Here is a 25,349-nt window from a genome sequence, read left to right as displayed (position 1 = left end):
GGATGGCTGAATGGTTGGTTTGCCTTGGTTTGGCTTGGCTTTGGTTTGGTTTGGTTCGGCTCGAGAGTGGTAGCTGGAACAGCTTAAAGCCTGGCCAAATGCAGCCAGTTGCCAACGCACATTACAAAATAATTTGTGTAAATCATTTCTGGCATTATGTAAGTCCGGCCCCCATTGCGTTGTTTCGCTGTCTGCGAAAGCTCACTAAAACTTTAATTGTACAGCCATCAACACCAATCAGCCGGTGTCGCTGACAGTTGTCAACAGCCTTAGCGGCATTCATAATTTTTTGGCTTGTTAATGAAAGGTTTTGCTAGCCATCAAATGTGTCTATGGAACCTGGATGGCAAAAAGAGCGTAATTACACCATACAACAAAGACATGAAAGCACTCTCATTCAATCACCGTCACTTACCTTAAGTTTCTTGTGATATTTATCTCATTCTTAATTATTACAAATATTTATATATTTTACAATATATAAATCATATAAATTGGAGAAATACGATATTCATATTAGCTTTCTTTTCTCTTAAAAAAATACTTCAAAAATGAATATTGCTGACTTTATATATTTATGATGTTTCAAGTATATATGAAATCAATTTTGGTAGATTAGATAAATCTTTTCGCAATCTATTTAGCTTTTTGTGAAACATATTTGCAAACATTGTGCATGCGCCTGCAATGATGTTGTCTAGTGTGACGGAGGCCGAGTGGAACATGTTATAACAAATGTTAGCCGCATGTTCAGCAATCATTATGTCATGTGCGTCGCTCTCTAGGTACGATTAACAATCACTCAGCCGCCATCGGCGCTGCAGTCGGCGCAGTTGCAGTCGCACTTTCCATCTCAGAGACAGACTCTAAGTCAACAGCACAATCGCTGTCCGATACAGCTTCGAAATGGACTTGTTCAACTTTCGATTGGCGGAGCCGTCAGCTATGTGGTAGTGGAGAGTGTCGGAGAGTGCTGACAGAGAATGGGGGAGGTGTGCAAGCGAATCGCAAACGACGACGACGACGACCGCAAATTACTCCACTTGAGTGCGAAAATTGCACTGGAGGAGCCGCAAAGTCAGTCAAGTGAAAACATTTTTGCAAAACTCCTCTAGCGGCAACGGGCCGGCCAATGTTTAGATTTGGACATTTGCTGCATTTCGGTCAGGGTTTCCAGAGCGTCAGCTCTGTCTGTCTGTCTGCTCATATATTGAATTCGATTGATGACCGCATGATCCAATCATTTTGCTGATTCATAGTCATAATATCAGACTTTGGCATAATTTTATTCACTAGAAAGCATCTCCTTTAAATTATACAAAATAATTTTTTATATATACTTTATATTTAATTTACTACATGTTAACTTAAAGTTATGCATTTTAAATTGATGGCTTAATTTTATACACTTGGAAGCAATTTATTTTATTTAAATTATATAAAATAATTTCCTATTTTATTTGTTCTTATATATATATTTTACATTTAATTTAGTACATATTAGCTGAAACTTATTTATTTTATATATATTTATATTATTTATTTATATTATTTTAATAATATTTTCGGGTAAGTTGCACATTAAAAATAAAAATGAAAAATTAATTACATGTAGTATAATATAAAATATATTTTATATGAATTAAAAAAAATTATATATTAATTAATTAAAATTCAAAATGGAATGGAACTAAATTTTTCCAAAAAATAATGTTATATATTATTATAATAACAATGTTTATTTATTTTTAATTTCTTTACATAAACAATAATTTTTGTTGGTTGCATTTTCTTATTGGTTGATGGAATCCGCCAATCAGTTGGATAGATCTGCGACTATCTGACAGTCATTTGTTGGCCATTACCTTCGCCAACTGACCAACTGGCCAACTGAGCATCGGCCCAGCTGATGACTTGCATGTTGAGGTTTGTAAGCGATTTACTGTTGTGAGCCGACTGGCCAACACCCCAATCAATTGGCTCCGTTTTGGCCTGGAGTCGTTAAAAGTTTATGTACGTTTAATGGCTATTTGCGATTTGCTATTTGCTGTTTGGAATTTGGCTTAAAGACTGCATCGTATTGACAGCAAGGTGATTTGCAAACACTCTCGAATTGATATTAAAATGCCATTCACAAGTGCAAGATGTAACAGATTGAGAGAAGTGTTTAATCAACTGCCGTATGAGGAAGTGCCATGTGGAGCTCTTGCCATATAAATAATTGATATGGCCCATATAAAGTCGCTCGCACACTCGCCCAAGACTTGCATATCAGTCAACAATTTCCTAACTACTAAGTCGACTGCACTTGCTAGACGAAAATATGTAAACACAACAACAGCAACAGCAACAGCAACGCAGCAACTGTTGCCACACAATTTGTTTATTTTTTTTTTTATTTTTTTGTTGCTCTTTTGCTGTTTGCTTTCATTGTGCCCCATGCAAATCATCATTAAATAAATTGCTCATAATTATCGCCAAAGCTGGACTCGTTTCAACTGCGCTGGCATATGAGTGTACTTACTGACCATTTGTTCAAGTCTTGCGAATTTTGACTTATTGCAGGCGTGGTGCATACGCCCTCTTCGTGAGAGAAACCATAAAATGCCGGCAATTCCCAAAATTTAGTACGGTAAAAGCTATAAGAAGTGAACGTGACTATTTTGATGCTTATATTACGTTTTACAGGGTATTCAGGTGTCGTTCACTTTGGCACAGCCAGCGCAAAGTGGGCGGCTTTGCGCGGTGTAATTTTCTGTCAAATTTTGCATGATTTTTCGTTGATAAATGCATAATAATGCCAGCCTGACCACAGCAGGTGGGTCTGGGCGGCCCGTTAGTTCGTTTACTTCCTGGTTCAGGCCGGTCCGTTGAGCGAATCGAAACGTGTTGACTACTCCAGTCGTTGGCAGCTGTCCATCAATGGACGAGCATTGTCTTAGCCCACTGATGAACCGCTCAGTGGCAGTGTTTGATTGTTGCTAGCAACAATAATGAGATCTTCAAATGAATAAGAAGAAAAAATAAAAATAAAATAAGGTAAACAAAAATCGTTTTTGAACAGCGCAAACGAATGAGTGTGGGCGTGTTTTTAATCAAAGCGAAACGCTTTCACATCGAACCAGGAAACTTATGTAACAATAAATTGAAGTTTTATTTATGATTTTAGATTAATTTCATTTTGACAAAGTTTATCAAATTAATATTCAATTGAAAGTAGGTCGAAGGCTTGCAAAAAAAAAAAAAAAAAAAAAATACAAAAAATTATAATAATAATAATAGTAATATTAATAACCATTTTCTATTAAAGCAAAAGTGAATATACAATGAAAAGTCTAATTTGTTTATTGCCAGCTCGGTCGTTGGTGTGAATGAAATTATGGTAGCCAGCTCAAAGCCCTCGCAGCTTGGATGCAAATGCAAAGATACTTCAGACATACTACAATCAGTCCATTGTAAAGCATTCAAAAAGTGGCTGGCAAATTTGGTAGCTGCCCTTGAACTAACCAAATGGCCAAAAAGTTACAATCAGCCAAGTGCAGCCAGTTGCCCAATTGCTTATGTGTGTCTGTGTATGTATATATGTGTGTGTGTGTGTAATGTTTGGTAGACTTTCTTCTTGAGCAGAGTTTCTTTTTCTGATTTTCTATGTGCTTGCCACACACATTGAACATTTTCATTAGATTTTCCTTTGGTCGGCGGACACAAGCAGTTACAACAATAACAACAACAACAACAACGACAACCGGCCAGCAACAAAACACGCACAGAAAATACGAAAAACAAAGAATATTCAAGTGCAGACGACGCGACGCCAACCAAATCTGGTTCGATAGAGTTTTCCATAGAGTTTTGCTCGTTGGGCACATTCAATTGTAATGCCCAGGAGAGTGATTCAATTGAATTTGTTTGTTTTAGTATACGGTTCATTTATTTGCAAAAACGAATGAATAACAGGCCATACATGCTTACGCACACGCACACGCACACACACACACACACACACACGCATATAATTTGAACTTTGTCGAACTTCCGGTCAAATGGCGAGCACCGTTCCAGGCCCCAACCCGAGCAAACAGCTCTGAGACATATGTGTGTATTGGGGGGCATATAAATGTGGCATTGTTCAAGTGCTGGAGTCAACTATGCAGCGCTAAATTCAAGGTGTTTTCTTGTTATGCGGTCGTACGTTTCTGTGTGTGTGTGTGTGTGTGTGTGCGTGTGAGCAAAACTTTTGCCTGGCTCGGATAAGTTCCTGTGGCCCCGAGGGAGCGCTTAAGATTTCATTGTGTAAATTTACTGCGGCGCTGCTCATGAGATTCACTCGTTGATGCTGCTGCTTCTGCTTCTGCTGCTGTTGCTCATAAAGCTGCATATAAATGCAAAAGGAAATTCAAATCGCGAGCTGCTTAAAAATGAACAACAAATGAAATTCCCATAGGTAGCAAACGATGTGCCCCATGGCCCGGACCCATGTGGCGTATGCGCAACTTTGCGCATTTCTAAAATACGCCGCTGTCGCGGCTAAAGTTTTACTTAGCTACACTGCGTCTTTCACCTGTTTTGTCTTGATTTCATTTGAGCTGCTCGTTGCTCACTCGCTTGAGCCGCTCCAGTCTGTGCGCTTTCGGCCCGACAGACGGGCAACATTTAATGTCATGTTTGTAAGTTTCTAGACGATGGCAACATGTTGCCCGTCCGTCGACTCCGCTGCGCCTTCTGATGCCTTCCCGTCGCGCCCGACACTTTTACCATTTTCACACTTTGGCTTCAACGATGGCAGTTTGCGCCCCTCGTCTTTCATCTACTATCCGCTGGCATTTCCGGCCCAGGGTTAACTTGATGCTACCATTGTAATTCGCTTTACCTAGCTGAATGGGCGATGCTTAAAGACAAATTTAAGTTGATATTTAAACACTGCAATTTCTTGATACCTTGAATGCAATTGAAATCTCATATATACATATATATAAATAAATTTATATTGTTAGTTAATGGCAATCGTTTTTGTTATTTTGCCCTTGTCATTTACCCTCAACTAGCTTTGAGCCTTTGAAGAAAACATTTTTCTTTTGCTGCTAATTTTAAAATTCCAATCCAGTGACAATAAATTCAAAAAGCTAAAAGTCTTTGAGGCTGATGATGAATACACTTCAACGGGATAATTGGGTGTTATTGTGGGTGCTAGGACAGAAACCGTCAACATTGCTATTCTGGTTGTTGTCGCTTCTGCTAATAATGTTGATCTGATTAAGCGCAGCGGCATTGAGCCAGGGCCGAGGGAACTAAGGCGAAACTCTGCAAGTAAATCTCACACTCAAAGAAACCAGAGCCAGAGCCACTGCAATACGCCGAGCTGCAGACACAGAGCACATAAATTATGCTAAATACAATTAAAGCGCATTGCGTTGTGCTGGCGAAATTCACTGAGCAAATGATAGACTGTCTAAATGACAGATTGCCAAACGAAATGCGGAACATCAACTTATTGACAGCGGCTTGGCAGCCAGCCGACTTGGCTCATTAGCCACAGTGCATGCCCCACTGCAAATGCCAGACCCATACGCACCAGCCATACCTCACTCACCATTTCAGTTGGCATTTGAAGTAATTAAATTTAAATTGAATTCAACAGCCAAGAAATATAACGCACAACACGAACAGCTGTAATACATGAATGAGAGAGCCTCTTGTCTCAACATACTCTATCCGAACAATCCACAGACTTACAGTTCACTTTCCGAAGGCTAAAAGTTTCTTTCACATTTTTGGATAGTATTTTATGTATTGTTTATAAATATGTAAGAATCGCAATAATGGAATAATAGAGGTATTATTAATATAAATATAATATAGTATATATAATGGAAGCAATTATGCTGTACAAACGTGCTAAGAGATTCGAAGTATCCTTTGGGTAACGTCAACAAAAACATGACGACAGACAGGCGACAAACTTTTTTAATCCTTTGCTCATTTGTTCTTTGGCTCTGCATGCCCCAAGAAAGGTCCAATTAATGGTTGGAGAACTTTTGAGCGGAGGAAGCGAACCTTGCCTACGTTGGTTGGGTTGCGTTGGGTGGTGGCATGCGGCTGTTTTCTTTTCCGTATTATTAAAACTTTAAACGAAAAAGTTTTCACTTAAAGCTAATTTGAATAATGTAAAATATGCCGAAGCCACAAGCTGACAATAAACTGGTTAAATACAAATTCTGGCGAGCTTATGCCTGACTGAAACTACGTATAATATAACAAATTATATCTATATAATATGGTGGAGTACTTCTTGATAAATCATGTGTTTAGACTACACAACGCAAACGCCAATAGCCATCAAATGTTTTGAGCAACTGAAGCCATAGAATGGTAAACAGCGGCTAAAGGCGACACAGTGGACAGAGCAAAGACCCCTAATGCTGGGACAGGCAAAACTAACCAGGTTAGGTAGCAAATGCTGGAATCTCATGCACACGTTTCAACCTCTTCCCGTTCCCCTCTAGCCATGCATAGTGTAGCCATAAACCCGTTAGCCATAATCATTGTAGATTGCATCCGCTGCGCCCGCTTTTGCTCCAAATGACTCACAATTCAGTGCGATCCGCATAATGAAGAGCGAAGCCTAACTCCGGCTGTCTCTGTTTGCCACCGATAGCGAAAGCGAAACTATTATTTTGCAACATGCAGCATGCAACCGCAACAACAACAACAACAGCAACTACAACGAGAAAAGCAACAACAATATTGACGCGCGGTGTCGCAATAATTGTGGGCAAATATTACATGAGATCGGTAGAGCCGCGTCGCTGGTTGCCAGCTGCACTGCAGGTTGGGGTCGGTTAGCTGCATATTATCGAGGTAGCCGATGACGATAACAGCAACTGCAACAATAACTACAGCAACAACAACAGCCAAGCTGACATCATAATTATCGATTGTACTCTGGCCGCCGTTAGCGCAAGTAATAATGCCAAAAGCGCGTTTATTGTGTATGAATAAGGGTGTGCTTGTATTAGTGCTGGCAATTGTGTTTGAGTGGTTTCGTGTGTGTGTGTGTGACAAACTGACGAAAGCAAGAGCAAAGCAATCTTGACTTCGATTGAAAAATGAAAAACTTAAGGAAAATGACGTGCGAGAAATCGATCTGCGTATAAACAAGTTTATAAACCAATGCACCAAATCGAATAATACTCTTTCCCCAACATTTTTGTACAGATATTAGAATAAGAAAGGGTATCCAACGGATTCAATGCTAACGATGCACCTAAATACTTTCTATTGATGAAGGGTATGAAAAATTGTATAAGGAATATATTTACTAAGAACTATGCCGACTTAGCTTAAGATGACCTAAAGATGACCTTAGTCCAGCAAAGAGCTGATATTATTATCAGTCAACGAATAAATAAATAATAAATAACATCTTTACATTCATCCTCTACACAGTAAATTCAAAGTCTCATGCTCTAACAGTAATCAAATAGGGCTAAAAAGAACTATATGAAATTATCGATTATTGTCGATGAAAAAGGAACGGGTTATCGAAAAAATATGGTAAACTTGCGCTGCGTATAGTAAACACGAGTGGGGTTTGCCACGCCTCCTTCCGCTTGCTACATACATTTTCACAAAACATTATACCCGGGCTTCCTATTTTCTCTGGGTTCAGAGTATAATAAGTGAACAGTGAACGTTCAGCGTTCAGGCATGCTTGTGGCATGTTATGATGGTATATGGTAACGTAATTATATCATCCATAACAATATAAGAAATATAATCTGCTCCACAGTTAAACTATCAATTACTAACCAGTAAGAAAATACTTGTATTCCTAATAAAACAAGAAATAAAACAATAAGATAACCATATCCTGAATGATCTGGATTTTAAAATATTCGCAGTTATATGTTTATTAAAATGCTGAACTTATTTGTGGCAAAAAAGAAATTATTCCGCACCGTTCAATTTTGTGACATTATCATTAAATAGGCCTTGTTAGAAACGATGTGCGCGAGATAAGAACGTACGTAAGGCTCTTCATAAATTGCCATACGGGCAGACAGACGGACGTATAAAGTTAAATCGACTGATCAAGAATATATTCACTTTTTGAAGTCTACCACGCCTGTCCGTATTACGGACTCCGCAACATACATCTTAAACTTCTGTATTGGACAATATATCCTGATTTCGCATTATACTTCGGGTATTAAAATGTAATTTTGATTCTAAAAATCTCGCAACAAGCGATTAGGCGTAGATATGCTCTGATATTTGTAGTAGGCGAGGCCAACTAATTTTATACTCTCTTTCTGAACGTAGAATAAATCATCATTCCTATTCAGTACCTCAGTCTGAAAGTAACACAAAACAATTTTACAAAATTCTTCAAATTTGAATCTCATATTAAAATTATTTGATTTTTCCATTATTTCGAAGTTTTTCCCAAAAAGTCGTCGACTATTTTTCAGCTTTCATATAACGAGCTTTTGACTTAAGTAAGTTTAATTTGATGATTTATAAATATTGATGTCAATAAATAGAATTCGTTCACAATGGGAAGGTATACAAAATGTTTGATGCCCCCGCCCCCACCCCCGCTCCCGGCGCTCCAGCACCAGCACCAGCACCAGCACCAGCACCAGCACCGGCACCAGCAGCACCTGTTGCAACCACAGCTGGAGTGGACATTCTACAGAGCAATTATTGGCTTACAGCAGGTGCAGTCATCTTGTATTCGGCAAGGGCTTTGTATGTGAAATTCCGCAATATGAGCCTGGGCAAGATGAGTTCAGACACGGCAGGCCTGGGTAAGGGCGAGGAATTAGCTCCGATAGATAAATAGTTACAAGCGAAAGGATGGGAATACACAAATGAATACAAGTAAAAAAAAAACAAATACTTTCGGAAGTCAGCTTTGAGGTGTTGGAGTGCTTGCGATTTAAGGGGGTCGCAAGTTAATTTCAACACTATCTTCTACCCAAGGATCATACACATAATAATCACTTAAATGATTGCTGTTGTCTAATTGTTTAATTCGTAGTTTGTGCTTTGACAAGTGAGGTGCTTAGAAAAATAAATTGACAATATTAACGTTTCATATATCCATCGCAATTTTTACACTATTAATCATCCCATCAGCAATTTAGTAGCTAAGTGTAGCTCTAAAACTGTAAAGACTTTTCGCTTATTTGCCCAACCCTACTAAGCATAGACCCCTCAATGTCTCAGCTGCTTACGCTCCGAAAATGTTAAAATTACAGGGTATTTTTCGATATGCCACGCCATAAAAGTGTGTGAGGCTACCACCAACTCAACTATCCAAATTTAAAACTTCTAGCTCCTAAACTGTAGGAGATATAAACTATTGCCCCTGTGGGCGAACATATATCTGCCATAGCTTTTTGGACTTTCAAGTCTCTACATCAATAGTGCTCAAAATATTAAGCCCATTAGGGCGTGTCAATTCGGAAAAAAAATGCATTTTCTACAGTATTACAACTAAACTTAGCGACTAAATTGCTGATGCGATGTGAATAAGTATTCTGCAGTTGTTTTTATACCCTGAAACCATTGAAAATGGGGAAATCAGGGTATAATGGTTTTGTGAAAAGTACGTAACAGGCAGAAGAAATTATCTCAGTCCCCATAAATTATATATTCTTGATCAGGGCGACGAGCTGAGTCGATATAGTCCTGTCCGTCTGCCAGTCCGTCCGTCCGCCTGTCCGTATGAACGCCGAGATCTCAGAAGTTATAAGAGCTAGAGATCTGAACGTAGAATAAATCATCATTCCTATTCAGTACCTCAGTCTGAAAGTAACACAAAACAATTTTACAAAATTCTTCAAATTTGAATCTCATATTAAAATTATTTGATTTTTCCATTATTTCGAAGTTTTTCCCAAAAAGTCGTCGACTATTTTTCAGCTTTCATATAACGAGCTTTTGACTTAAGTAAGTTAAATTTGATGATTTATAAATATTGATGTCAATAAATAGAATTCGTTCACAATGGGAAGGTATACAAAATGTTTGATGCCCCCGCCCCCACCCCCGCTCCCGGCGCTCCAGCACCAGCACCAGCACCAGCACCAGCACCGGCACCAGCAGCACCTGTTGCAACCACAGCTGGAGTGGACATTCTACAGAGCAATTATTGGCTTACAGCAGGTGCAGTCATCTTGTATTCGGCAAGGGCTTTGTATGTGAAATTCCGCAATATGAGCCTGGGCAAGATGAGTTCAGACACGGCAGGCCTGGGTAAGGGCGAGGAATTAGCTCCGATAGATAAATAGTTACAAGCGAAAGGATGGGAATACACAAATGAATACAAGTAAAAAAAAACAAATACTTTCGGAAGTCAGCTTTGAGGTGTTGGAGTGCTTGCGATTTAAGGGGGTCGCAAGTTAATTTCAACACTATCTTCTACCCAAGGATCATACACATAATAATCACTTAAATGATTGCTGTTGTCTAATTGTTTAATTCGTAGTTTGTGCTTTGACAAGTGAGGTGCTTAAAAAAATAAATTGACAATATTAACGTTTCATATATCCATCGCAATTTTTACACTTTTAATCATCCCATCAGCAATTTAGTAGCTAAGTGTAGCTCTAATACTGTAAAGACTTTTCGCTTATTTGCCCAACCCTATTAAGCATAGACCCCTCAATGTCTCAGCTGCTTACGCTCCGAAAATGTTAAAATTACAGGGTATTTTTCGATATGCCACGCCATAAAAGTGTGTGAGGCTACCACCAACTCAACTATCCAAATTTAAAACTTCTAGCTCCTAAACTGTAGGAGATATAAACTATTGCCCCTGTGGGCGAACATATATCTGCCATAGCTTTTTGGACTTTCAAGTCTCTACATCAATAGTGCTCAAAATATTAAGCCCATTAGGGCGTGTCAATTCGGAAAAAAAAGCATTTTCTACAGTATTACAACTAAACTTAGCGACTAAATTGCTGATGCGATGTGAATAAGTATTCTGCAGTTGTTTTTATACCCTGAAACCATTGAAAATGGGGAAATCAGGGTATAATGGTTTTGTGAAAAGTACGTAACAGGCAGAAGAAATTATCTCAGTCCCCATAAATTATATATTCTTGATCAGGGCGACGAGCTGAGTCGATATAGTCCTGTCCGTCTGCCAGTCCGTCCGTCCGCCTGTCCGTATGAACGCCGAGATCTCAGAAGTTATAAGAGCTAGAGATCTGAAGTTTTGCATGCATACTCGTGTATAACATACGCAGCACACGTTTTACCAATTTTTTTTTTCGATAACTCATCCGATTTTTTTTAATCTTTTAATCGATAAATTGATATTGTTTCTTCAGCCTAATTTAAACACTTTTAGACCTGGAGACCTCAGATTTACTGTATATTGTATATACATTTGATGAATACGAAGATTTTGTAATTTAAAGATTTTTAATACCACGCTCCCTTTTCCCACCAATTTATAAAAAACGTATTTCAATTACTCGAGACTTGTGCTTTGGAATGTACACACATTTTAACCATATGTTCTTAAACTTTCATGAAGATAGTCCAACCGCAAGAGAAATTATTCAACAAGTAAATTCTCATAATATTGCCCACACTGCAGCGCAGCCCAAGCGCAGTCGCGGCATACTGAGCAGTTAGCAGAGCGCGGGCTTCTGCGCGGGAGTGGATGCATGCATAAAAGTGCATAAAAGAAGTGCAGAATGAATTCAATATCAGCTTAGAGGGTTCAGGCTATCTCCTAGTCGAGCAGTCTCGCCTAGAGCCTTCTTACTTATTCGTTCTCTATCGGAGCAGAATAAATTTTCGAACTAATTAATTTTAATATATGATAAAAATCATTGGTATAAAAAAATGTTTTAGTGTCCTCATCCTTTCCGTGTGTCTCTTTATTAGTTTTACCATCCTCTTGTTAAGGCTCATATTGCTGAAGTTCGTATACAATGCTCTTGCCGAATACAAGACGACTGCACCTGCTGTAAACCAATAATTACTCTGTGGAATGTCCACTCCAGATTTCATAGTTGCACCTACTGTCATCGCATCTGTTGCTACCTGTGCTGCAGATGATGCTAGTGATTGTAAATCTGGCATCTTGAATACCTTCCCATTGTGAACGAATTGTAGTTATTGACATCAATCTTTATAAAACAGCCAATTAAACTTACTTAAGTCAAAAGTTCGCTATATGAAATGTGTTATGTTATGTGTGTATGTTTTGGGACAAACTTCGAAATAATGGAAAAATCAAATATTTTTTATGAGATTCAAATTTGAAGAATTTTGTAAAATTGTTTTGTGTTACTTTCAGACTGAGGTACTGAATAGAAATGATGATTTACTCTACGTTCAGAAAGAGAGTATAAAACTAGTTGGCCTCGCCTACTACAAATATCAGAGCGAACTAATCGAAGTAAAGTCGAAAATTTTTATATCTATGCCTACTTGCTTGTTACAAATCTACATTTTAATACCCCATCAGAAGAGCCGTAGGTATGTGTTTATCTCTCGCAAACAAATAAGCAAGTAGTTTGATAAACACATAATTGCGTATATTTAATAATCTAGATCATTCAGGATTCTGGTATCTTTTTATCGGGTTGCATACTTTTAAAATCGTGTAATTATTTGTATTCCCGTTCTCTTGCTAGTTGTTAGCTATTTATCTATCGGTGCTTTGGAATTAGAATTCCAGAATTCCTTGCCCGGGCTTTTCTTGAATAGGCTCATCTTGCGGAATTCGATATACAAAGCCGCAGTTAAATATAGAACAACAGCGCCGCCCGTAAGCCAATTATTGCATTGCAGCATATTTCCACCAGCAGCAGCTTTAAGTGCAGCTGGTAAATAGTTATTCACATCCGATTCTGACATTTTGAATAGCTTCCGATGGTGAATGCATTATCGTTATTACTATCGCTTTATATTGATTGATTTTCAATTTTACTTACTTGCGACAAAACCCGTCAATTAATGTAACTGAACAAAATATTTTTCTTTTCGAATTTAGAAAATTTATATTTGTATTAAATTTGTTTCTTTTGCTTTTGGATATAAATAAGAACTGAGAATCCGAATCTCCGTTCAGGAGGGGCTCATAAAATATTTAGCATTTGCCTACTATGCTCGCTGATATTATTATTTATTATTGTTTTCAAAAAATAATTGAATAAAATAATTGAAGTAAGCCAAAAAGCAAAAAGACGTGGAAGTCTCCAGCTTGAATAGCTGAAAAATTCTGCGTATTAATAGATGCAAACATTGCAAAAACTATTAGCCCTGACGTCTCAGCATTGACTATTCGGGCATACAAGAACACTTGTTCCCTATAAACACTTACTTTTATGAAAGGAAAGTAAAGTTTTGTAAAATTTCTTCCTATGAAACAAGTAAGAAAATTATAGTCGGGGAAGCCGCACCTTACACCTTTCCAAATGCATAACATTTATTATTAAACAAATAAGAAGGCTCTAGTAGGAGATACTCTGTTCTCTAGCTCTTATAACTTCTGTGGTCGACGCACTCATACGGACGGACGGACGGGGCTGTATTGATTCAGCTCGTCGTGCTGATCAAGAATATATATACTTTGTGGGGTCTGCAATGATTCCTTCTGCCGCTACATACTTTTTCACAAAGCCATTATATCCTGATTTCCCATTTACAATGAGTTCAGGGTATAAGAAACGATGTCCAACAGAACGAACAGAATTATTAAAGAATGTACCTCCATCAACACCGGCATTTCAATGATCGAGCAATTAGTTGTAAATCGAAAACTTCTTTTCTGTTACTGTTTACTTAGAAAGAACAAAATTAAAGTAGCAAGAAGAATGGCAGCCGTGCAGGGACACGCTGCACTCGTCAAAGTTATCTAATCTAATAACCGACACATACGTATAAAAAATAGCGCTGCTGCCACGTTAGTAAATTTTCTTTATATTGTCCATATTTGCAACGGATTAGTATGAAGCATGGCATCCAGAATATCGTATAATAAAAATTAAAAATTTTATGCATGAAACTAAATGTAACATTTTTAGACTAACTCATAAGGCGATATGCAATTTTGCAAATGAACTGCAATTACGATTTCAAACGATAACGTTTGCCTTGGCAGGAATACACATATATACTCATTCACGAAAGTAAAATGAGTATATTGGTTTTGTGCAATGCCCGTCTTGCCCGTCCATCCGTCTGTCCGACTGTTCATCTGCCCGTATGAACACAGTTTATTTCGGTGCTATTGAAGTTATTTATGTGGCACACATACTCGTGTATATATCCGATTTATAAACTGTTAAAATTTTCCCGATCAGCCCACTGGGGGCGTGGCAATCGGAAAACTCATTTTCCGATATACCAGAAAGCATATTAGTTGAAAAGCGATATCCCCGGAACCCTTCGTAGAATTGATATTTCACAATAATTCATACAATAAGTCATACATAAGGATGCAAGCATAAACACGCATTGGCAGCAGTGTGGGCTTACTATGGAAATTTAATTGTTTAATAACTTTTCTTATTGATGAACTATGCTCATATAATCAGGTCGCTAATATAACATTAAAGTGCGTTTATTTGCCAAACCACAAGTCTCTAGTATTTGAAACACGCCATTTACAAAGGTGTGGGTGAAGGGGTGAATATAGGGGTGAGTGATAAAGTATAACAAAAATCGAAATTATATAAAATACATAAAAGTCTACATTTAAAATTTGGAAGCTCGATATCTAAAGGTGATATAATTAAATAACTTTCGCACATATGTGTATATGTCCCACAGAGGCGTGGCAAATCGCAAAAGTTTATATCTCCCGAACTATAAGAGCTAGAAGCTTCAAATTTGAATAGTTAAGTTGCTAGTAACCAAACGAAGAGCCAAAAATAACGTTTACGAATCTTTAGAGGCGTGGCATATCGAAAAATACCCTGTAATTTTCACATTTTCGGAGCGTAAGCAGCTAAGTTACGTTCAGCTCATTCTAAGAATTGGCCAAATTGAGGTGTCTATGCCCAATAGGGTCTCTACAGTATTAGAGCTACACTTAGCTACTAAATTGCTGATGGGATGATTAATAGTGTAAAAATTGCGATGGATATATGAAACGTTAATGTCAATTTATTTTTCTAAGCACCTCACTTGTCAAAGCACAAACTACGAATTAAACAATTAGACAACAGCAATCATTTAAGTGATTATTATGTGTATGATCCTTGGGTAGAAGATAGTGTTGAAATTAATTTGCAACCCCCTTAAATCGCAAGCACTCCAACACCTCAAAGCTGACTTCCGAAAGTATTTTTTTTTTTCTTGTATTTATTTGTGTATTCGAATCCTTTCGCTTGTAACTATTTATCTACTTGAGCTAGTCCTTGGTATTAGAATCCTCGCCCTTGCCCAGGCCTGCCGTGTCTGAACTCATCTTGTCCAGGCTCATATTGCAGAATTTCACATACAAAGCCCTTGCCGAATACAAGATGACTGCACCTGCTGTAAGCCAATAATTGCTCTGTAGAATGTCCACTCCAGCTGTGGTTGCAACAGGTGCTGCTGGTGCCGGTGCTGGTGCTGGTGCTGGTGCTGGTGCTGGAGCGCCGGGAGCGGGGGTGGGGGCGGGGGCATCAAACATTTTGTATACCTTCCCATTGTGAACGAATTCTATTTATTGACATCAATATTTATAAAACATCAAATTAAACTTACTTAAGTCAAAAGTTCGTTATATGAAAGCTGAAAAATAGTCGACGACTTTTTGGGAAAAACTTTGAAATAATGGAAAAATCAAATAATTTTTATATGAGATTCAAATTTGAAGAATTTTGTAAAATTGTTTTGTGTTACTTTCAGACTGAGGTACTGAATAGAAATGATGATGAAATGATTGGCCTCGCCTACTACAAATATCAGAGCGAACTAATCGAAGTAAAGTCGAAAATTTTTATATCTATGCCTACTTGCTTGTTACAAAGCTACATTTTAATACCCCATGAGAAGAACCGTAGGTATGTGTTTATCTCTCGCAAACAAATAAGCTAAGTAGTTTGATAAACACATAATTGCGTATATTTAATAATCTAGATCATTCAGGATTCTGGCATCTTTTTATCGGGTTGCATACTGAAAATGTCTTCCCTGCTTTTTAAAATCGTGTAATTATTTGTATTCCCGTTCTCTTGCTAGTTGTTAGCTATTTATCTATCGGTGCTTTGGAATTAGAATTCCAGGGTTGCCTTGCCCGGGCTTTTCTTGAATAGGCTCATCTTGCGGAATTCGATATACAAAGCCGCAGTTAAATATAGAACAACAGCGCCGCCCGTAAGCCAATTATTGCATTGCAGCATATTTCCACCAGCAGCAGCTTTAAGTGCAGCTGGTAAATAGTTATTCACATCCGAGTCTGACATTTTGAATAGCTTCCGATGGTGAATGCATTATCGTTATTACTATCGCTTTATATTGATTGATTTTCAATTTTACTTACTTGCGACAAAACCCGTCAATTAATGTAACTGAACAAAATATTTTTCTTTTCGAATTTAGAAAATTTATATTTGTATTAAATTTGTTTCTTTTGCTTTTGGATATAAATAAGAACTGAGGATCCGAATCTCTGTTCAGGAGGGGTCCATAAAATATTTCGTAGTTACCTACTAGGCTCGCTGATATTATTATTGCCTATTATGCCCTGAACCCATTGAAAATGGGAAATCAGGGTATAATGGTTTTGTTAAAAGTATGTAACAGGCAGAAGGAGGCGTGGCAGACCCCACAAAGTGTATATATTCTTGACGAGTTGAATCGAACTGGCCCTGTCCGTCTGTCTGTCCGTCCGTCCGTATGTATGAAGGCGTCGATCTCAGAAGATATAAGAGCTAGAGACTTGAAATTTTTTTTTTCATAGGTCCGTGTATATCACGCGCATATCAAGTTTTCTCTAAATATCAATAATTACTCTCGATATTTTATTATCGATTAAAAACCTTATCGAAAGCTAGTTTGTAAAAAGCGTATTTCAAATACTAGAGACTTGTGCTTTAGAATATACATACATTTTTTATTATGATTATGTTCTGAAAGTTTCATTAAGATTGTACGTCTAGAAATTAAATTATTCAACAAATAAATTCTTATAATGTTGCTCACACTGCAGCGCAGCCCAAGCGCAGTCGCTGCTTATTGCACAGTTAGCAGAGCGCGTATGTATGAGTGCGTGTGTATGTATGAGTGCCGAAAAGAAGTGCACACTGATTAGAATATCAGATTGGAGGGTTCAGGGTATCTCCTAGTCGAGCAGTCTCGACTAGAGTCTTCTTACTTGTTCTTTTTAAAAATTTTCTGAATAAAGTAGCGACGGCGCTTGAGCTGCGCTGCAGTGTGGGCACTAGTGTGAGAATTTACTTGTTGAATAATTTCTCTTGTAGTTAAACTATCTTAATAAAACTTTCAGCATGTAATCATAATATTCAAATTTGTGTACATTCCAAAGCACAAGTTTGTACAACTTTAAATGCGTTTTGTACAAATTGGTTGGCGAAGGGGGCGTGGTATCCAAAATCTGTAAATAATAAAATATTTGTATTCATCAAATGTATATACACAATAAATCTGTAATTATTGGAATTACGCTGAATTCGCTAACAATTTGTAGATCTCGTAATTCTCAAGTACTAGAGATTTTGCTTTGGAATATACACACAATCAATCAATCATTAGTATTCAACATTCAAATATTAGAATGTGTATTAGTATGTACGTGTGTGTATCAAAAAAGTGCAGTATGATTGGAATATCATTTCTTTGCAGAGTTCAGGTTACCTCTAAATCGAGCAGTCTCGAATAGAGCAGTCTTACTGTATTTCATGTCATTTTGATTGATACTTCAACTAGTTCGCTCTGATATTTGTTGGAATAGAAATGGACTCAAGTAGGCGACGGCCAATAGTTTTTGACCCTCTTACTGAACTGAGAATAAATCATCATTCCTGTTCAGTGCTTCGATCTGAAAGCAACACAAAACAATTTTACAAAATTCTTCAAATTTGAATCTCATATTAAAATTATTTGATTTTTCCATTATTTCGAAGTTTTTCCCAAAAAGTCGTCGACTATTTTTCAGCTTTCATATAACGAGCTTTTGACTTAAGTAAGTTAAATTTGATGATTTATAAATATTGATGTCAATAAATAGAATTCGTTCACAATGGGAAGGTATACAAAATGGGTGATGACGCCGCCCCCACCCCCGCTCCCGGCGCTCCAGCACCAGCACCAGCACCAGCACCAGCACCGGCACCAGCAGCACCTGTTGCAACCACAGCTGGAGTGGACATTCTACAGAGCAATTATTGGCTTACAGCAGGTGCAGTCATCTTGTATTCGGCAAGGGCTTTGTATGTGAAATTCCGCAATATGAGCCTGGGCAAGATGAGTATAGACAAGGGCGAGGAATTAGCTCCGATAGATGAATAGTTAACAAGAGGATGGGAAAACTAATAAAGAGACACACGGAAAGGATGAGGACACTAAAACAATGTTCCGTAGCGTTGATTTGCATGAAATGTTAAATTTAATTAGTTCGAAAATTAATTCTGCTCCGATATCAAGTGGAATTTGGCTCAAATGAGAAATAAAAATTACCGTTAATGGAAAATGTGAAGTGGGTTTTTTCCATACTGCATCAAATAAGTATAGCGCAATATCAGACAGTTAATAGCCCCACGTAAATCTGAAGTTTCCAGCTCCACTAGGTTTTGCTAGGACAGACGTATGTACGTACATACATATGTATATTTGTATGTATGAGAACCATAGAATTTTTTCAGATGCTGGAATGTCAGCTGTTTCAGAAGATTTGAGATTCGTAGGTGAGCAGTCGCGACAAAGGTATTTTTAGTTATTTTTGTTTTTTATACCCTGAACCCATTGAAAATGGGAAATCAGGGTATAATGGTTTTGTGAAAAGTATATAACAGGTAGAAGGATGCGTGGCAAACCCCACAAAGTATGTATATTCTTGATCAGCGCGACGAGCTCAGTCGATATAACCCTGTCCATCTGTCCGTCTGTCCGTATGTTTGAACGCGTCGATTTCCGAAGATATAAGAGCTAGAGAGCTAGGTCCGTGTATACCACATCGAGCTTAGCTTTAAAAATCGATAGCTTGCGTTATTTTGTTATCGATTAAAAACATTATCGAAAAACAGTAAAAAATTTATGTCTGCTACATCTTTAAAGCTAGAGTTATCTAATGTAGATTTATATGCAATTTATGGAATTTCGATTTTTGTCAAAATTTACCCTCCACCCCTAATTCATCCCCTCACCCACATATTTGTAAAATGAGTATTTCAAAATGAATATTTTCAGGGCGTGATCAAATTGTGTATACATTCCAAAACACAAGTCTCTAGTACTTGAAATACGTTTCTTACAAATTGGCGGCGAAGAGAGCGTGGTATTCAAAATCTGTAAATTACAAAATCTTTGTGTCGATCAATTGTGTTATATTGTGTTGTGATTGTGTTATATGCACAGTAATCTGAAGTCTCTCGGTCTACAAATGTTCGAATTAGTCTGAAAAAACAAAATCAATTTTTCGATTCTTCTTGGATGAGTTATCGAAAAAATATGATAATCTTGTACTGCGTATGGGACACACAAGTATGCATGCTAAATTTCAGCTCTCTAGCTTTTGTATCTTCTGAGATCGACGCACTCATACGGACGGACGGACAGTCGGATAGACGGACGGACAGCAAGACGGGCATTGCACAAAAGCAATATACTAATTCACTTTCGTGAATGAGTATAGAAACAGAGGCAATTACGCATGATAAGTTTTATGTGACATTTCGGCAAATTTTAGGAAAAAGGGTTGGATGCATCAGGCAAGTGCCGTCGCAAGATTTTAGACACACGTGTGCTTCATTAGCCAATAACAGTCATCACCCCGACTGCTACGACTCGAAGTCATCTATTCGATTTATTGCCATTTACTGCTCTATCTATCTTAATGCTATTTTAGTTATAAACTTTGGCAGGAGTTTCTCTTCCAAAGCACTTTTCGCACGCAACTTTTGAGCTTGCACGGGTTGACGTGCTTTATTTACAAATGTCTCCGCGCTGTCTCCGCGTCTTTGCTTGGAATGCGTCATAAATCTTTTTACGATTTTTACATGGCGCTATCTCCATTTTCTGACTCTGACGCATATGAACTTCGATTATGTATATAATATATATATATATATATATATTTATATAATGGTCCCATATTCTTGGTCCCATATTCTTGTTCATCGAAAGCACAGCAACCCTACTGCGAACGACATAACTAGCCGTCTCGCTCTCACCCAGCGACGCCCGGAACCACGTTCAGCAACAGCTATTGTTGTCTCTCTCTGAGTGACAGTGCATCCTTTAATTGCGCTACAATTCTAAATCAATCGATTAACACGATATCAAGATATCAAATTGCAACTTCAACAGCAGTCTAATATCGAACTGATACGACATATATATGTATATATACTAATACACATATATTTATTTGAATAATTTTTATATTTTCATATACATACTTATGTATATACAAATACATGAGATAGCCGTATTTGATATAGTTGGGCTGGCAGAAATATTTAAGAACCATTTCATGGCAGCACACAATGCCATTTTTGCGACTACCCTGACAAACTTCGCACGCGACGACAACGACACACACACAAACACTCACATACAGATTCACGCACATCAGTGACCTAGAGCCCAGTGTCCGTGTCTGGCTAAGATCTGTTAACCATGGCGCCGGCAATGACAGCAACAACGGCTGCGACGAATATGACGAGCGCCACAGTTGGTTTGAGTTTGGCAGACTGCAGGCGCCAGCTATTTTGTGAGTTAGCCAAATGGTGTATAAAACAAGTAACGACATTGCAGTCGGGCATTAGCGACAGTAGTATACTCATTCACGCCCAAAATGCTACCACATATACACATATATATATATATATATATATATATATATATATATATATCAGGGAGCGTAACAACTACAACTTTTATAGCACAAAAATTAAAAAATTAGAATTCTTTTTTGTTTTTACCTTTAATTATTAAAATTAGTTTTATGATAAAAATAAAAAATAATTATTACAGATCAATGTTTATTAAAAAATCAAATCATAACTCTTATATTCAATTTATTTAATAAAACTTAAAAATAAGAGTTATTTGGTTTAACTTTTATTATAAAAATTAAAAAAAAAAAAAAAATTGAATTGAAATTGTGTTATCAACGGTAGTATACATATATAATAAGTATACTCAAAGGTTAGCACTTCAATTTCCATGATTTCTAAGATACCGGATTAATCTTCCACGCCCCTCTGGGGGTCACGAGTACGTCCCAAATGGTAACAAGGCGTACATTGCACAAAGCCAATATACTCAAGTCGTTTTCGTGAATGAGTATACAAAAATGCTGAGTATAAAAAAGCACAAGGTAGATACAGATACAGATACAGATACAGATACAGATACAGATACAGATACAGATACAGATACAGATACAGATACAGATACAGATACAGATACAGATACAGATACAGATACAGATACAGATACAGATACAGATACAGATACAGATACAGATACAGATACAGATACAGATACAGATACAGATACAGATACAGATACAGATACAGATACAGATACAGATACAGATACAGATACAGATACAGATACAGATACAGATACAGATACAGATACAGATACAGATACAGATACAGATACAGATACAGATACAGATACAGATACAGATACAGATACAGATACAGATACAGATACAGATACAGATACAGATACAGATACAGATACAGATACAGATACAGATACAGATACAGATACAGATACAGATACAGATACAGATACAGATACAGATACAGATACAGATACAGATACAGATACAGATACAGATACAGATACAGATACAGATACAGATACAGATACAGATACCGATACAGATACAGATACAGATACAGATACAGATACAGATACAGATACAGATACAGATACAGATGAATGTACAATGTGATCGTCTAAACGGCAAGTCCCAACAACATAAGTACATGTACAGAGGTTCACATATAGAGGCGCAGATGTTGTGCCACTCCTGCAATGCACAAAAGTGCAATTCAGTGGAAAGACGTGCCAAAGACTCTGGCCTGTCTTGGCTATGGGAAAAGCCATAAAAATGGCACTTGCACATGCACAGGTGAAAAATTTTAGCGTAAAATTCATATTTGATGACTTTTTGATTGTCAGCCCAAAAGCATTTGAAGTCGTCGTCGTCGACGTCGCTGTCGTCGTTGCAGAAGCGTGAGGTAAAGCCCGAACTTTAGCCTGCATGGCGCTGCCACATAATGCTACGAAAAGTGCTTTCAAAGGCATCATTGTCAACGTTAGTCGGTCTCCATATCATCATCATCATCATCATCATCATCGTATTCATCAGCATCATTGTGATTATCAACATCAGTTGTAGTTGTCGGCGTTGATCCAAAGCAATGCCAAGCACCGGGATTAAGTTGAAGCCGGATTTGGGCCAGGTACTTCACGTGGCCGCACAGCTGCCGCAACTGACATTCCGTTTGTGTGTGTGTGTGTGTGTGTGCGTATGTATATGTGTGTATTCCACTGCATTCCTTTTCATTTTTCAATTGGTATTTTTGTGTCGTTTTGTTCAACTTTGACTTGACGATGTTGAGTGTGTGCCAGAATTTCAATTGTGACGCAAGCTTTTTAACAGAGCCAGCAAAGCGTATACGTAATGTGCATAGTTTGACATTTCAATAATGGGGTTTATTCTATAATATGCAATGGCATTGTATAGAATACCAATAGGATATTTTTATTATTTTCGTCAACTCAATAATATCTGGCATTTCTATCATGAATCGTGATCGGCTTAGTAATATAAAAAACACTCATTAGTCAAGACTTTAGTAAGGCAGTCATTTCTTATTACTTTAAGATCTTGGAAGACATATTTATTGAAAACGGTAGAACGGCAAGAAGCTGACATGCGTTTCATTTTAGCCAAGTTTTCTGTTCCGTTTGGTGTGTTGTGAAATAGAATTAAAGTTTATGCAAGCGTAACTAACGGCCGCAGCAAAAATCATTTGCCAAAAAAATCCACTAAAACCCTATTTTATGCCACAAATAAAATGCAACACGCACAAACAGGATGCCGAGCGAGCAGACGAGCAGACGAAATGACGAGCAGCGTGTGTAGAAATCGCAGCCAGCTGTATACAGGCGCAGGACAAGGGCGTAACGTACCCGTCCTAGTCAAGCAAACAAAAAGGAAGAAGAGAGGAAACTAAATAAAAAGCAGGCAGCTGCAGCAAAAGAGGAGTCGAAATGCCTCAAGACGTTGCCACGTTGTTGGCTAAGCAATGGAAGCTTGGCCAAGGCGAGTGTGTGTGGGTGCGGGTTTGTTTCAGTGGCTGTGTTTCTGGGCAACGGTTGCGGGCTAGCAAAAAGAAAAGTTTTCGCCCATTGTTGTTGTTGTTGCATATAGTTTGCATGCAGTCGTCGTTATCCTGCGGCAAGTTCTTCAGCTGAAGTTGATGCCAAATCAGAGCTAAAAAATCATGTCATATGGCAGCGAACGTCCCAACATTTTATCGCCGTCACTTGTAGCCAAGCTGTCAGTTGTACACTCTATTCTTCTATCTATCTTTCTCTCTTTCTCGCTCTCTCTTTCTCTCTCACTCTCTCCCTTGTGGGGAAGCTAGAGCAACATCAGCATCTGCTAGAGCAAACGGCAATATGCTGGAGCTGCTGCAACATGTTGCAATTGCATTGCACCAAACTTAGATAAAACCTGATGACCACTCTGTGGGACGTTACCGCCCCATAGGTGTCAGCTATCTCTCTCCCACTCTTCCCACTCTCTGTCACTCTCTCTCTCTCTCTTGATTATAATTTACTTAAATTGTGGGCTCCCATATGAAGCTATTGCTCGATTCTGCTGCGTGGCGACGCTGCTTGATATCCTGTTTTCACAATATACACAGAAATCCGCAATATTTATTATATTATATTATATTATTAATAATTTATAATTTGCATATACATATAAATATTTTTTTTATTAAAGATTTTCTTTGAGAATTGCTCTAATATTGTATTAGATTGCTATTTCATTTTTTATTATTATCATAATTTACTTAAAATAAAAAATAATTTTAGTATTTTCAAAAACAATTTTTTCACATTATTATTACGTACATATATTATTATTTTCATAATTGAAAGTGTAACTTGTATTGTGTTCAATATCTTGTGAAATCTTTGCAGTTTTTCTAATCAAATATGAAAGCAATTTCATATCTATATATAGACAATTATGCCGTTCTATGAAATGAGCCTTCACTGCTCAATTTGAAGCGTGGGATCAGTACCTGGCTGGGCAATTGAATCCTAAGTCTAGATAATTTGAAACGGAGGCTGATGCTATTTCGAATAATTAAATGCTCAACAAATGAAAGTGACAACAACAACGAGTCAACAGGAGCGGAATCATCATCATCGTCATTCTCATCTTGATTGTTGACTGATTTTCTTTCGTTTTTCGCTTTTCAATTTTCCACTTTTTTTTCTGATGATGAAAGTCAAGTCAGTCAACGTGAAGCAACTTGATGCCAACTTAGCTGCACATTTTTAGGATGGGGAGCGAGGGGCTGGCGCTGCAGCTGTTGCAGATAAACCGTTAGCAGTGGACATGAACGTAGTAGCGGGGGTGTGACAGCCACAACTTGACTGCCGTAAGGCGACACTTTGCAGTCCGCCCAACTGACAGCGCGACAAGCGAGCAAACAAACAATTGGGCAAAGGTTGGAGCCAACTTTTGCCAAGTAACTGTACACTGAAAGCCGGCAAAGGACGTTAGTATCCTTTGGGCAGGTGTCAATGCTCTTCCAGCGGCTTTCGTTGAAAAACTCTTTAATACCCACTTTCTGTCAGCTAGCCAAACTTTGCCAACTGATTTGCGTTGACTTTTCAATTTCATTGTGCCACATTTAATGCAGTTTAATAAATTGAAAATTCCTAATACGAAATTGAATGTCGATATCTTAGGCCTTTATATACAACTGTTGCACATTCGGCCAATTGAAGTGGCGCCCACGCCATCAGCTAAAACTCGCAGTTCGTCGTTCAGTTTGCATTTGACAAGTAGTCTACTTCATTTCACTCATTAAACGCTGGCTGGCAAAGGCAATGATGAAATGCCAGCTCAGTCAAGCATCCTGTTGCCCAACACC

At 37.8% G+C, this 25,349-nt stretch overlaps 1 protein-coding gene and 3 long non-coding RNA genes across 5 annotated transcripts; 3 read left to right on the top strand and 1 right to left on the bottom strand.

Annotated features, from left to right (window-relative positions):
• Window positions 1-8,251: 8,251 nt before the first annotated feature.
• LOC122757774 lies at window positions 8,252-9,102 on the top strand. The gene is made up of 2 exons (XR_006357924.1): window positions 8,252-8,498; window positions 8,564-9,102. It is a non-coding gene; the product is annotated as an uncharacterized LOC122757774 (long non-coding RNA).
• Window positions 9,103-9,716: 614 nt separating this feature from the next.
• LOC122757773 lies at window positions 9,717-10,554 on the top strand. Its single transcript, XR_006357923.1, has 2 exons — window positions 9,717-9,957; window positions 10,023-10,554. It is a non-coding gene; the product is annotated as an uncharacterized LOC122757773 (long non-coding RNA).
• Window positions 10,555-11,813: 1,259 nt separating this feature from the next.
• Window positions 11,814-13,117, bottom strand: LOC26527461. Of its 2 annotated transcripts, XR_004364144.2 has the most exons (4): window positions 12,966-13,117; window positions 12,183-12,897; window positions 12,049-12,117; window positions 11,814-11,990 (listed from the first exon to the last, which is right to left on the bottom strand). It is a non-coding gene; the product is annotated as an uncharacterized LOC26527461 (long non-coding RNA). The 2 variants fall into 2 exon arrangements; XR_001449293.3 differs by having other exon boundaries at window positions 11,814-12,117; window positions 12,966-13,116.
• Window positions 13,118-17,991: 4,874 nt separating this feature from the next.
• LOC6580511 (STE20/SPS1-related proline-alanine-rich protein kinase) lies at window positions 17,992-18,673 on the top strand. The gene is made up of 2 exons (XM_002006310.4): window positions 17,992-18,166; window positions 18,232-18,673. Exon 2 carries the CDS (start codon window positions 18,241-18,243, stop codon window positions 18,490-18,492), a length of 252 nt encoding a protein of 83 aa, XP_002006346.1. The 5' UTR covers window positions 17,992-18,166; window positions 18,232-18,240; the 3' UTR covers window positions 18,493-18,673.
• Window positions 18,674-25,349: the final 6,676 nt, after the last annotated feature.

The sequence above is a fragment of the Drosophila mojavensis genome, unplaced genomic scaffold, assembly GCF_018153725.1.
Source record: "Drosophila mojavensis isolate 15081-1352.22 unplaced genomic scaffold, ASM1815372v1 contig_81, whole genome shotgun sequence".
Classification (NCBI taxonomy): Eukaryota; Metazoa; Arthropoda; class Insecta; order Diptera; family Drosophilidae; genus Drosophila; species Drosophila mojavensis.
The sequence above is the reverse complement of the archived record's forward strand: the minus strand, read 5'-3'. Positions and strand labels throughout refer to the sequence as shown.

What these genes read in the sequence shown, in the direction of transcription:
- LOC6580511 (XM_002006310.4), top strand. Translation starts at nt 18,241, where the DNA reads ATGGGTGATGACGCCGCCCCCACCCCCGCTCCCGGCGCTCCAGCACCA.